The sequence below is a fragment of the Liolophura sinensis genome, chromosome 13 (genome assembly GCF_032854445.1).
Source record: "Liolophura sinensis isolate JHLJ2023 chromosome 13, CUHK_Ljap_v2, whole genome shotgun sequence".
Taxonomy (NCBI): domain Eukaryota; kingdom Metazoa; phylum Mollusca; class Polyplacophora; order Chitonida; family Chitonidae; genus Liolophura; species Liolophura sinensis.
The window spans coordinates 10,179,965-10,195,750 of NC_088307.1; the positions used below are offsets into that span (position 1 = coordinate 10,179,965).

The 15,786-nt window shown below is 38.6% G+C and overlaps 1 protein-coding gene across 1 annotated transcript; it reads left to right on the plus strand.

Moving 5' to 3' along the window:
- Positions 1–10,119: 10,119 nt before the first annotated feature.
- LOC135480840 (delta-type opioid receptor-like) lies at positions 10,120–15,207 on the plus strand. The gene is made up of 3 exons (XM_064760770.1): positions 10,120–11,168; positions 14,885–14,908; positions 15,141–15,207. The coding sequence occupies exons 1-3, from the start codon at positions 10,120–10,122 to the stop codon at positions 15,205–15,207; spliced, it is 1,140 nt and encodes a 379-aa protein (XP_064616840.1).
- Positions 15,208–15,786: the final 579 nt, after the last annotated feature.

Below are 15,786 nucleotides of genomic sequence, written 5' to 3' on the forward strand. Positions count from 1 at the left end.
TGGGTTTCCCCGGGGCTCTGCCCGGTTTCCACCTACCATATGCTGGCCGCCGTCGTATAAGTGAAATATTCTTGAGTACGGCGTAAAACACCAATGAAATAAATAAATAAGTAAATCTTAATATCGTTCGATTTGATACAATTCTGTGTACAAGCTCAACCTGTGGTTGTTGTTTTTTTTTTTTGTAAAGAAACCACATCATCGGTGCATAAGAATTGCATATTTCTCTACATGGATGGCTTTAGTGAAGTATATGCTAGTTACGGTTTCCGTGCGGGGAAATCATGCCAGTGCAATGTCTTCTCACAATATTGGTGGATTTTGATAAATTTTTCTGTGCAGCTTCATCTGGTATGGTAACGGATGAAGTTGGGAAACCAGCCACATCTGTGCAAAGAATTTCCATATTACAGAGGTTAGATTGGATGATTTTGGATACAAAAATTCGTATTCGTGAATCGAATCCAATTTTCTCAAATTGCCAAGATTAGTTCAAAGTCTTTCAGAAAAGAGTGATGTTCCGTGAAAGTTAATTATTTGTGTTATTCTGAAACAATAGTAAAAATTTTATTCGATTTATGCAAAGAATCTTTGGTTTGGTCTGTGCGTGGGACATAAATTGTTTGTGTTTACTTGTGATAATAATTTCTGGTGTGATGACTGGTGTTTGTACTGTATTTCCAAAGGTTTAGTATTTTTCAAGTGACAAATTCTGCTCGTTTCGAATCCAGTTCTTTTGCGAAGTCTGATTAGTTTGTCTCTTCAGTGTAAGCATTAATTAAAAATACCATTTTAAGGCTTTTTATGCGGTTCTTAAAATGCATTTTCACCTACCAAACTTTAGGTGAAAAACGGTATCCTGATGTTAGGCATATACATGCAAGCACTTGTCATACAATGGAACTGAATTTTAAACGCATTTATTCATTTAGTTATTTTTTTTGATGTTTTACGCTGTGCTCAACCATGCGCAGGCTGCTGCAAGACCTTGCTAGATACGACGGGAGAAGAATCCAGTGTGAGCTGGACTTGAACTCACAGAGACCGTGTTGACAGACAAGACGCTACTGGGTCATTGCGGCGCGCTGGGATTCTAACCACTGAGGCACCAAAACCTTTCACAACGAGTAAAGCAGTATCACACCATGCAAACAAACAACGATGTATACATGCAATATTCGTTGAATGAAGCAGCGGCCCGATACACTAGAAGACAAAACCTTTGCATATGTTACAGTGTGTACCACAACTAAGGATCAGATCCAGATTCCACAAAGACCATTTCTGACTTAAGCCAAACTTTAAACCTCTTTAAGAATGTATTTTTTCGGTACTGGAAGTTGAAATTTTGACATGTTTATCTTAAGACAACATTGATGAGTTGATCAAACCGTTAATGACAATGTCCTAAAAATATGCTTTAAAATCGTATTCCAGATTTTGACTTATGTCAGAAATGGCTCTGTGGAATCGGCCCCTCTAGGCCTACCTATTTGCACAATTATCATATCAGGCTCGGTCTATTTTTTATGTTATTTCGTATGTTTGGGGTTTTACGTCGTGTGTGTTATTTCGGAATTATATGTATCGGTGGAATTGGAATATATAGTGGATTTCTAATCCTTTGTTATTGGTATCACTGGGTATTAACCAAGAACAAAGAGACACTTCAGGTGTATTCAAGGGCGCAAGCCTAATGGCAGATAATGGAGAGGCCGTGATCTATACTCCCATTGATCTACGGAATACCTCATTAATTAGCGCTTACTCTGAGATATCGCACTAAGCCAATCGAGGCTGGGTTGGAGTTTCTGGAGAAGTGAACTTACAGACCCATCATCGAACGGAAGAACAAGATTACCCGTTGTTATAATTCCTATCTAAAAAGAGAAGGTTCAACCCCAGCCTTTTACAGAGATTTTCGGAATTTTAATTCACTTATTTCACCAATGTAATATGGTTATAAACCTATAATCAGTGAAATATAGGTGAATTTACCTCAGGATTTGTATTATAATTACCAGACAGTAGCGACTTAAACGTCTCTAGCGTCATGGATTAAGATTAATTACCTAAACTCAGTAATCTTAATAGCACTGATCTAGCAAGTACCTCCACCAAACAACCACAATTAATTCTGCTTAATCCGTCAGCAGATTCCTGGTTTACGCAGGAATACAATGTTATAGAAAACAACATAAAAAAAAGCTAGTATTTGACAGGTGGTCACATGTAAACGGTGAAATTCGGCACGTGGTTTATTTACTGCGATTTTATGCTGATTCTGCAATGAATGCTTATATACTACAGATAATGGACGATTAAACGGAGGTTGCTAACAGAACTTCCGGAGAGCAGAGCGTAATGATCGTAGATCTGTCCAAATGCTCTGCATATTCATCACAATCGGACAACATATTTTCTTTTAACAGATTAATTTTTTGAGTGTATCAAGTCTTTTTAATGGTGGTAAACAGAGGTCAAATACACTGTACTCGAAAATCAGCCAAAAGTTTTGCGTAATTAATAGTTCATTTCATCCTGAATGAGAATTTGTGTTCGTACAAGAATTGCTTCAAATTGTCCAATTTCCAATCCATGTATCTGGTTAGAATCCCCAGTTGCCAGGAATCAAATCTAAATAACTACACGTGGCTGTAAATATGACTTGTAAAGAAAATATTTAATTCCAGTTGTTTTTAATTCCTGAAACGTCGGTCTGGTATATACATGTCTGTTTCGACACCTACATTCTCACTGAGAGCATCTTTTTTAGCCTTTTCCTTTTAAAAATTTATTTGATTGGTGTTTTACGCTGTACTCAAAAATGTTTCACTTATACGTGGGATTATGGTGGGATGAAACCGGACAGAGCCCGGGGAAACCCACCACAATCCGGAGGTTACTAGAAACCTTCCCACGTCCGCTTTTTCCTTTAATATGAGGAAACGTTTTCCCACATATTTTCAGTAAAAACCTATTTCTTTTTCAAACCTTTAAACAGACATTTCTAACTACAGATACGAAATTAAAAAAAAAAACATGCGCTCCCCGCAAGATGTTGATGTCGTCTTGCATTCAGACCGCTTTTTAAGTGAATGGTTCATTTTAAAAAATTTAGGATGTCTAGAAATTGGACCTACGATCGATAGACAGACAGGCAGACAGACAGACAGAGCAGCTTACAGAGTTACATAAGCATTATTCTCCAAGTTGCTAACAGCGCACGTGACTTACATAACATGAGACCTGGGTAAAAGTTAAGCCTTCACGTGACAGGTCACCGTCAAAATGCTGTTCATCATCTATAACTTAACCACTAGTTAACAGAAATATTAATTACTTGTCAGAGTTATAATTTTCAAATTTATAATTATATTTTTTCCTACAGTGATAATTTGTACACCAACACTACGTAGCTATAATTAACGCGCCTTTTGAATCGTCCTCATGTGAAAATCAGGCGTTATTATTACGGTATCGCCATAGTCAAACTCCATTGTTGCGCTTATGGTATATATATACTTAAAATGCCATACTGCTGTCATACATCGTGTTTCGCCTGTGCCGCGGGTCAAGCATTGCGAAGAAAGCTCCTCTGGAATTTGCGCAAGTCCACTGTGGCAACCTCGGCCCCACTGAAAGACGGCTTGTGCCTGAATGGTACGATAGCACTCTTACATAGGTATGTTCTTTTATGTACGTGAAGAATTGTTACTTCTCCCTTTGTTCATTTTTAAGAGAAAAATATAAACAATGTAAATGAAAGAAAAGGAAAAGCGGGGTAATCTCACTCTTGGATTTGGTGACATAAGTTGCTGACGACGCTCTGTTTGCCGTCTGTGCACTCGGACGTTCGTTAAAGACCACTTGTCGTCCATCGATAAGGCACACGCATGTGAGAAAGTTCGTCAGGGACTTGCCAAGGGTCAGTGGTTTACCCCCGGCACTGCAGTTTCTTCCACCCATTAAATGTATCAGTGAGAACTTTTTGATTATAAGAATAAAATAAAAGAAATCAATTTAAATTTTTGGACATAGGGTGTATAAGGTTTATTCCAGCATCGGGCAGGACTACTACACACAACATTTGAGAAACTCTAGGCCAGTAACGTCTATTAAATTGCAAGTAACATCACACCATTTTTACCTAGCTTTACGTAAGCCATGGTGTTAGGGGTTTGTATTATGCATTTACACGAACAGTTAGAATGAAAGCCTATCTGAGGTAAATTGACAAGAGGCCGTATTCAATTGACGAAAAATCACACTGTCGTCCCTGCTCTGGTTTTACTCTCTGTGGTGTTAATCTTTCATATTATAAGCGTGGGGACTTCACATACGCGCATATCACCAACCATTCATTCAGTGGAATTAGTAACACAAATTTAAGTAAAATCTGTATCATTTTAACATCCTGTTGTACATGAACTTCGGTGCCAAGTCATGTATAGTCCGTGAGATATTCTTGTCATAATAATAGTCATCTTGGTGTAAGTGCTAAAATAGTAGCAACGTCCACCTTCCCTAGCACAATGGCTTGAGCAGAATTAGGCCAATTATGGTTAATAGAAATTTTTTAGACGTCACTGGCTCCAGGCGTGGTTAGAAAGACAGAACGCTCTTTGAGAACAGAATGGCGGTCTTGTTATCACCGTTGGGTGTTCTTTGAGAACGGACAGGTGTTAATGAAACCATCGTTGGTCGCTAATTGCGAACGGACAGGTGGTTATGTAACCACCGTTGGTCGCTCTTTGAGAAGAAATAGGCGGTAATGTAACCACCACTGGTTGATTAAAAGCAACTGGACATCACACATGGATGTATATTGGCTGTTTGGTACTCTAGACCAGCAAATACTCCATGACATTGACTTATATATGGGGACAAATTAAAAAAACAAACAAACAAAAAAACAAAACAAAAAACAAGCAAAACCAAGACAAACAAACGCAGCAAAGAGAGATGACGTAACGAGTCTGTGTTGACGTCACAAATCTCTTGATCAACCCAGCTGCTTGAGGTACAATCGTAAAATCAAATGGCAAAACAAAACAGCCTCTTACTCGAGAACAATCGTGTATTGTGTCAGTATCAATTATTAACCGTTCTTTGGGGAAACCACTTTTCCACGTACAACGTTTTAGCCGCTTGAGGCTATCTAAGGCGGTGTATACTTGTAAAAAGATCAATCAAAGATGTATCTCCATCTGGCATATCCTTAAGACGTTCTTGTGGAATATTTATCCATTTGAATTAATGAAGCGTTAACAATAACTAAACGTAAACTGTCTCTAACCAGCTCTAACGATTAGTATAGGATCAATATCTCATCAGTAATTAATTTGTAATATTAGTTTTTACCCACATATATAAAAGGGTACATAAAAGGATGCATTTCGATTCTCCTTTGAACAGAATTCTGTTCTATTCCCGTCATTGAAGCTCGGCCTTCTCTGCAGCGGACTTTCAGAGGTAAGTTTCACGTGCCTAATTTCATCTGCCTATTTAACTGTTTGTATTTTCTTTTTTTTTGTTTTTTTTTTTTTGGTTCAGTTTTAACATAATATCCCAGTTCGGGACATTGCAATATTTATAAAAGGAGAAGGACAAATGCAAATCGAAAGCTCTTAAAAATACACAAAAACACCATATCCTGTTAATATGTTTGCCCCAAGCATCACATGACGGGGTCTTAGTTAAAAGGATTACAAAAGCGGTTTTGGACACCGATGCTGCCCTATATCAGCCTGCTTATTTGTGAAGAACACAAACATATATCAGGACTTAATCTTTTATATTTATTGTTAATAATAAATATTGTTGTTTTGTTTGATAATTACCGATATTGGAAATTATCTTATCAACTCTTCTTATTGGTGGTAAACAAAGAAGTCATATATACTAGAAAATCATTTAAATGTTTAATCATTCACTTCATTTTCAATCGTAGTTGGTCTTCGTTCAAGAATTGTTTCAAATTATCCATTTTAGATAAAATTGTATGAGCATGTTCCAGATTAGTTCCAAAACCCGACGGTATACATGGCTAAGTTTTGTATATTTAACGATTTTCCCGTATTCTTAATGGTCATTGGTTTAGGTGCACTGAAGGGCTTTAAATAGTGACCAACACGGAGAAGTTTCAATCATGCATAACTTTTGCATAGTTAGCTTGATATTCATGGGCTGAATTCGTCTGTAAAAAAAATTGTTATTTTAGTCTCAGAGTCTTTAAATTATTTTGTAATTTTTAACTTTTTTTTCGGTTAAAAATTTCGTGACATTCTTGAATGCATTTGCTCAGACGTGTACCGTGTATCCGAAATGATAGAAGATTTACAGTAGACAGTAAAATCTCAACTTAGTCCTGCGGTCGCTGTGGGTTCAAGCCCAGCTCATGCTGGCTTCCTCTCCGGTCGTACGTGGGGAGGTCTGCCAGCAACCTGCGGATGGTCGTTGGTTTCCCCCTGGCTCTGACCGGTTTCCTCCCACCATAATGCTGGCCGCCGTCGTATAAGTGAAATATTCTTGAGTAAGGAGTAAAACACCAGTCAAATAAATAAATAAATCAACTTAGTTCAGTTAGTAACTGTTCATGTAAATGCTTAAATATTGGCAGATTACACGCCCCCGCTAGGGGGCACTGCTTAAGCAGAATAAGGTAAAGAAAATGCAGTGATGTTAATTGGAATTTATCAGACGTCACTGGTCTAGACTTACACAAAATGCTGTGTTGTCATCACATTTAGCATACAATCACATTAAGCAATACAAAGGAACCACGTCTCGGGGTTGTTTAGTCCATCAGCAGAATCCTGGTTTATGTAGGTAAACAGATAAACGCTGGCTAATTAGCTAAGAATCTAACTGGTGTAACAAATTGTCTGGCTGATCTAATAAATTGTAGATAACATCACTGCAATCTTTATTTCATCTAATTCTGCTTAAGCCATGGTGATAGGGTGCGTGTAAATTGCTACTATTTACACATTTACATGAACAATTAGAGTAAAATCCTAACAGGGGTAATTGACACGAGACCGTACTTCACCGGTTTCATGAGACCATTTGCTCTCGATCAAGTTGTCGTCGCTGCTCCTGTTTTACTCTCTATGCTGTATGTCTTTTACTATAATAATAATAATAATAATAATAATAATAATAATAATAATAATAATAATAATAATAATAATAATAATAATAATAATCTGCTTTAAAGTTACTTTTCATGAATCCATTACCTTTAAAAAAAATTTCAGATACCTTGAACCAAGGAACTGGAGAATCTAACGGCTTGCTCAGTTTAAATCTTTCCCTGAAGAGCAGCTGGAAGAGGTGAGTCTCTCGAATAACATTCAGCTGTAACAACCTTCTTGTCTAAGCATCCAGGAAGCCTGGTCCCTTTACATTGTTTTTACGTGACTGGCTATGAAATGTGATGAGAAGACGACATTATGAGTAATTCTAGGCCAACGACGCCTAATAAGTTGCTAATTCTAATAAACAGAACTGCATCACTGTTTACGATGCTAGAGGATGTGTAAGTAGCAAAGCCGTAACTGAGATAAATGTGTAAGTAGCAAAGCCGTAACTGATATAAATGTATAAGTAGCAAAGCCGTAACTGAGATAAATGTGTAAGTAGCAAAGCCGTAACTGAGATAAATGTGTAAGTAGTAAAACCGTAACTGAGATAAATGTGTAAGTAGCAAAACCGTAACTGAGATAAATGTGTAAGTAGCAAAGCCGTAACTGAGATAAATGTGTAAGTAGCAAAGCCGTAACTGAGATAAATGTGTAAGTAGCAAAGCCGTAACTGAGATAAATGTGTAAGTAGCAAAACCGTAACTGAGATAAATGTGTAAGTAGCAAAGCCGTAACTGAGATAAATGTGTAAGTAGCAAAGCCGTAACTGAGATAAATGTGTAAGCAGCCTGATTTCACCATTTTGCTACCATATTTAACTTGTACGATTTTGCTCAACGCGATGTAGTACTCATAAATACATGTATATTAGACACACGTAACCGGCGAAATACAGCCTCTTGTCGGTTTATCTGACTTATGGTGTTATTCTAATTGTTGATGTAAATGCCTAAATAGTAGCAAAAATGCCCCCGCCCCCCAACCATGACTTAAGCAGGATCAGGTAAAAAAAAAAACTCTGGTGTCAATTGAAAATTAAACGTCACTGGTCTAGATTTACTCAAAATACTTTGTCGTCATCACATAAAACAAGCAATAACATTAAACAATATAAAGTGATAGTTTTGTTAACGACGGAAAACAGCCAAGTTAACAATCCTAATAATGATGTTCATAACAACAGGTATTCAGTCCTTCAGGACAGGAGCTCACTGGAAATGAAAGTTTTAGGACAAGCCCTATAAAGGGATACTTTTGCATGGGTCTAGGATCAGATCTAGTCTCTGCACACTGTGCGATTTGTCGCATCCACTCGTTGTATTTGACTAGTTGAGCTTGGCTATTTCGACGGGTTCATTCGACGAATCGGACCATTCGAATGCAGCTTGTCCAATATCCTCAGGCAATACATGCGTGCCATGTAACTAGTTTTACCATAGAACGTCATGGGAAAGACATGTAAATGAAGAATATACTACACAGCTTGGACCCGAACGTGGAAGGGTCCTCTATTAAGACATGTGCCCTTAGACCCTTCTTTTTTCAATCCGGACAGGTGCTCAACACTAAGTGTTTTTAAAGGAAGAAATATACATTGTTTGTGATTTTTCTATTTGACTTCTTACCTTTTTACATTACTGATTTCCTTAAACTTTACTACGAAGAAATTCGCACATAAGGAAAGCATGCAAATTAAATACACACTTATGACCTAAGGACTTTATGTCTAAATGGAACCATATTTTTATAAGAACTCGAGTCGTTACATACAACGGTTTATTTCACCTCTCTGACAAACCCATAGGAACAAAGATGTAGCCATGTTGCTCTGACCGTTGTATCGAGATGGGAACAAATAAGAAATATCCCATTGCTTTCGATATTCATCTTTTACACCATTAAAGCAAGGGCCACTTTTGTCGACTATAAGAAGGCTTGATATACATAATTAAAGAGACGATTATCAATGGTATCTTCTTTCCCAGTGTATGGTGCATTATTCTCTGATATAGAATCGACTTAAAAGGAGAAGAAAGTTTTTAAAAATGACACTATAGTCTGAAAAAAGCACTTTTTTTCTATCTGGTGGTGCCTGCTGCATAATTTTGCGATTTTTCTTAGCCATAAAGGTAAAGCCTGAAAACGGCAAAGCTGGCATAAATCGCCGAGTCTATCGCGTCCTCCATCTTTAACACCCTGTAATTTCTGCTGGGGGTGTGTTGCCTCTCAGCCAGCGACATTCGTTAAAACTGCCGGCTTCTTCGTGTAAACTCGGAGCCTTCGTCCAACATTCTGGTTTCCCGGTCGTCAAGCGGAAAACGAGCTGTACTGTTCGCTACCTTCTGAGAAGAAGAGTTCTGCCGAACTGCACTTCGGCGGCAATTCTCCTCCTAACACAGAAGGCTTCGGGACTAATTCTTAGGCTGTTATTATAATTTATTATCTTGAGGTACATATTAGAATTTTTTATGGCATGCATCTGCGAGGAAATGCATACTCTTTTCAGTGGTATTTGATTGATATTTAAACTTTCTTCTTCTTTAAAAGAGGAACTAAACTTAATTATTTGTTCTGAATGAAGTTTAAATGTATCCAACTGGAGAGTTGTGTACGTAGATCAAATGATTGTAGGTCTGAAAAGAAATATGCAGTATAATTTGTGAAAATCTACCTCACAGTGTCTTTAAATGAAGTGTACATAAAATTTGTGTTTTGTCACACAGGTTCCAAATCACATTTGAATAGGGTCCTGTCATTCAGCTCTCCTGGTTTGTGCGAATATCGTGGTCCACGGCATCAGCTTTCATGGAGCTATAGTGATCACGTACTAAATCAACAAACCGAAGACTTCAAGTATAGAGACTGCCTTCGAATTTTCACTAATGAATTTAAGCCCATTTCACATTAATTAAGCGTACGCTATCAATATTTCAAAGACATTTTGTTTAATAACTTTGTTTTAATTGACGTAATGAATGTTACCATGAACGTTTCGGAGGCCCTAAATGGGTCTTTAGGCCTGCTCACTTCGGCAAGCCCAGTGGGAGGGGACGACTGGTCGGCCAGTGATGTGCTGGATCTCTCCAATGACAACACCTTAGAAAATTTCATAGAGTTTCAGATCGCTAACGGAATAGATTACTATTTCTCCCCAGTCTGTTCGGCCGTCGGGATTCTTGGTAACATGTGGGCGTTCGCCATTTTACTCACGCCTTCAATGCGCAAGTCCACCACGTGCCAGTACATGGCCGCCTTGGCAATTGCTGATTCGCTCATCCTCGTTTACAACGTCCTCTTTTTGATCCGAAAGTTCCCTGGATTGGATTTTTTCAATCCGTGGACTTGTAAGCTATTGTTTTTCGCTTTCTACTACACAATTCATTTTGACGTAGGAGTTATGATGGCAATGACAATTGAGAAGTATCTAGCGGTGAAATTTCCCCTTCAAGCTGCCTCGTGGAAACCACGGACGAAACTCGTCATTGGCCTTATAGCTCTGGCCTGCTTAGTCCTTGATTTTCACAGCTTGATCACCCGAGGAATGGTGGTAGACCCTAACACAGGAGTCGAAGGTTGCCTTCCCACCAACCCCGCAAACAAGTTCTTTCTCTTTCTGGTCTGGCCGTGGATTGACGCAGTCGTCTATTGCTTTATTCCACTCACCACTCTATTCGTTCTTAACATTCTCATCATCTATACCGTAAAGAAGTCTCGCAAAATGCGACAGCAGATGATGGAAAATCCCGAGAACAGCGCGGCGACTAACAGCAGAGCCGACACAACAAAGGGCAGCAAAGAAAACCAGATCACTCGGATGTTGCTACTCGTGTCCTTCGCCTTTCTGATTTTCGTCGGACCCATGGCCATCATAATCATCGTGGAACGCCGCTTTGATCTATCCTCCACACCACACCAAGCCGCTATCTACCATCTAGCCAGAACCATCATGAATAACCTGATGTACACAAATCACAGCCTCAACTTCCTCCTCTATTGCCTGAGTGCAAAACGCTTCAGAGATGCTCTTCTAGATACGTTGTGTTTCTTTCGCAAAGGCAAAGGTAAAGGTCGCGACAATAACGTTTCGGGTCAAGCAACATGCGTCACCAAAACAACCGCGTCTGCGCCGTCAGAGAGCAACACCCACATGTAAAGTGTCGGGTGGCGAGTGGTTAATGTTTGACTTTATTGTCTCGCATGTGTAAGTCTGTCTCCTCTTGCCTGGCGTCCAGTGGAAAGTATTAGAAATTCAAATATAGCAGCAACACTTGTTGAATTCTTATCGGATTGTTGTTTACCGCAGTTAAATTTTACAAGATTCCCTTTTTTTCTCGTAACTTTCGTCGTAAAGTACGTCGCCTTATATACAACCATAACCTGGACAACGTACGTCATTTACGTCAAAAGTTACAAGAAAGTGGACTTTGTGAAAGTGGACCCGCCAAAAAGCATCTTAGCCAATCAGATTTGATTTTTGCATTTTTTTTCACTGTTCTGTTATGGACCTGGTGAGCGCAAGATAACGCGAGATAACACGTGATTCCAATGTAATATCTAGTATTAACCTCTATGCTCGATGCTGTCTTACAAAGCCGGACTAATTTACTATCTTTCCACTCGTACTTATCTCACTTAGACCATTGAAGTTCACATTAACTACTACGGTGACGTGGGTCCGTTGCATTTGTTACCATTGTAACAAAGGCAAATGGAACCATTGGGTTCTTTTGAAAGAGTTTTTCAAATGTCTATCGCGGGTCTCGAGAGAGGTATACTTATGACATTTTCCCATCAAGGTTAACGTTTTTAGCAGACACCTGGATAGGATTTGGTTGGATTTTGTTCCCAATCGAAATTTTGTCCATTGTTTCCCCACTCGTTCCACTTACAATCGTCGTGCCTTATTGGAGGACACAGTTCACGTAGCGATAAAATTCCTCTTCAGAAATTCCGAATGATAGGACTGTCACGTGAACACGGGTCTATCTCCGTGACAACTGGTAAATAGCGCTCTATAGCGTAATCTTGCCTTACATGAATTTCACACTTCTAATAGTCATTTCCGGATACATACACTGGTTGCCTCAAGGCAATTTGCACTCCCCAAAATATATAAGTTAAAACAAAATTTCGCTTTTGTCATCAATATTGCATTTACATGACGGGACTGATGCGTGAGTCGGTGGAGTTTCCAGTTGCATAGTATGTTATTCAGACTCGTAGCAATTAATGTGGCGATATTAGGCAGTTTCTCACATGAAAAAAAAAAACACGGATCTATCACCCACGCCCGGAGCAATTGCCTTCTCCTTTGCTATTTTACTGGAAAGACATGTGCATTCCGACCGTACGATTGGAGGACTACTGCTACTTTTCAGAGTGGCTATTTGCATACAGTGTCAACATCAGGGGATTTTGCGTCAATTAAAGACCGAAAATTGAAACATTTGTGTACTGTTCGTACAAATAGTGATCTCAAAACTTATTTGTTGCAGCAATTTTATGGCACCTGTGCTTGTAATTTTTTCAGACAATATCAGTGTCAGTTGTGGCTGCAAAAATATGACAAATGTATAAATTATTAATATATTAATCTCAGGTACAGGTGATTGTGCAAGGCGATTTTACAGTTTTAAATGTACATGTATATAATGTTTAAAATCTATACATTGTGAAAAAATAAATGATCTCATACTAGTATTGTCTGATTAAGAGTTATATGAAAGATATTATACTCTCAATTTATCTTATAGAATGCCCTAGCATGTAAAGTGTACACAGCTTTCTTTTTTGGGCCGTTAAATTTCGCTTAAAAGATGGTTAATGGCGGATTAATGGCCTAAAGATTCACAAAAGGACATAGCCGTGTTAAACTTTTTTCATTCATGTTTGTATTATCAGATGATGGAGTTTTTCAAATCATTGTTGTCACAATTACGGTTTATAATTTTTTTAACTGGGGCTAGAATATAATATAGCACGCACATACGTCTACATCCCAGGTAGGAGTACATCTACTGGAGGCTGACCCACCATGGTGTAGTTTAAGCCTTTTTGTTGTACATGTGTAACGTTGATTATTCTGTTGTGTAATTATACTTTAAGTTAACATTTGATAGTTTCTTTTACTCACCCTGTACATTCTAATACCATAAGAACTATTTGGTCACACCTTGTCATTTATTTTGAGGATGGTGTTGTATTTTTAAACGTAGAATGTGATACTCAAAAACGTCCTTGGCTCTTCAATTGAAATGTGTAACTATTAGATTAGTTTAAATTCTATGTTAAAATTGTATTTCCAAGAACTGTTTTTAGTATTTGGAAGTTAGCAGAAGTAACAAACGCCTAAAGATTCATGACAAAAGTTTATTGGTTGTTGAGTGATATATTAAGTTTTCAATGTTCATATGTTTCTGTTCGTTGTAAATAAATAACTTAAATGCATAAAAAAAAAACACAACACGTTGTCAGCTGTCGACAAGGCATCGACTTCGTCTAATTTGTTTACTAATGTTACTTATGTGAGTTTCCTTACGTGTTTCCCATGTGGGCCAAATACTTGAGACCCACACTGACTTGTCGAATCTAGGCATCAGAACATACATTCGTATACTTGCCGTTAACCAAAATTTATGTTCCTGCCAAAGAATTAAGAAAGTATAAAAAATACGAACTTAAGAGAAGCTGTCAGCATTTTCCATGATGCTGGAAAGACGCGAGGAATGTTTTAGGCGAATGAATTTCTTTCTTTATTGATTTACTTATTTATTTGATTTGTGTTTTACGTCGTACTGAAGAATATTTCACATACGATGGCGGCCAGTATTTTATGATGGGAGGAAACCGGGTAGAGCCCGGGGGAAACCCACGATTAGGCCAGTGAAAGAAAGCATTGTTCAAATCGGGTACCATGCTTGTCTATAAGTTCTTGATAATTTAAAAACTTCAAACACGCAAACGGCTCCACGAGTGATGTCACTTTGGACCAAAACACAGCTAAACTGGGCAATCCCCCTACCCAACGCCAGGATTAAACCTACGCCTTGTGTGCAATGTTGTTACGTCACGTACCCCACTCACTGAGCAGGTCTTATACCATAAGACAAAGACAGTTGAAATGAAATTGTCGCCTTGCATGTTTTCGATTATTATGACTTATCATTCTTAAATGTTCTTACCACTTAAACGTGTGAACGGCCAAGATGGTAACAAAAACATACATTCAACATGAGGCTAGCCACACCTCGATCTAACCGGAAAGCAAAGGGCAAATTCTGTTGTTTCGCTTGTGACGGCTTTGTACGTTCTTTGCGTCTTTATAACAGTTTCTGTTTTAAGGAAAAGACATCTCAAAACTACAGTAAGCATGGCCGTGTATTGTTATTTTCCACAATTAGCCCTGGACTAACCGCTGGGTATTTCATTGATCAATTGATCGACCACGAATTTACAATGGTCCCTTACATTTTACACGTGTATCATTGTTAATATATAGCTTACGCAGGATTATCTCCCCTCTGCTGCTGAACTACGAACTGCACAGCCCTCACATAGAAGAAATACGAAGGCTAAAATAACTGCATTTGTCTAATTTCAGGGACCGTGATCAGACTTACGGATCGTGAAAACAAGATAGAGTCTATGGAAAACACTCTATAGCTTTCTATGTAGGAAAATTTACTCATCTATTTATATGGTTGATGGGGAAGTTAGTGACTTATTCATGAGAATTTGAAATTTATTTATTTATTTGATTGGTGTTTTACGCCGTACTCAAGAATATTTCACCTATATGGCGGCTCTCAACATTATGGTGGGAGGAAACAGGGGAGAGCCCGCAGGCTGCTTGTAGACCTTTCTACGTACGGCTTGAGAGGAAGCCAGCATAAGCTGACTTGAACTCACAGCGACCTTACTGGTGAGAGTCTCCTGGGTCATTACGCTGCTCTAGTGCGCTAACCAACTGACCATTTCACTTTTACCTTTTAGGGTTGTGGGCAATAAGACACAAGGTAACAGACTGGAGAATACATCTAGAACTGCAATGAGAGTGTGATAGCAGGCAAAATGTGACACGGTTAATCTTGGCCTCTTTTCTGTTTAGCTCAGTTAAGGGTTTATTTTAACCGTCCGTGTAAACAAATTAGCTACTTATATATACCTCTAGTAGAACACCTTGCAGAATATACGTGCTATGTTGTTACCTTCAAGTTTAGATTTCCTTGGTCTACAACTACTCAAGATCCTGTGTTGTTATCGCCTTTGAAAAAACATTTATCTTCGCCAGATTCTTCAGAAACACTGACGTAAATCTATAGCCCCAGAAGCAAGAGCTAAATTCGAGCACGCTATTTCCATTGCTCTATAGTGACAACTAGAAACAGTGAGAGTGACACTTTCGCTAATGAGCCAAAGAGATCGTTTGATTTATTCATGGTTGGTACTCAACGCCTTGCTCAAGAATTTTTTACTTATATGACAACATCAAACCGCCGATCTCGCCTGGTTCCGGACAACCCTATTGATTTAAAGCACTAGCCGAAACAGCGAAAGCTGGATTCGAACACGCGACCTCATTGGTGAATAGCCTAACAGTCGCAGCAAACCAGGATTAAGGGGGGGGGGGGGGGAAGAG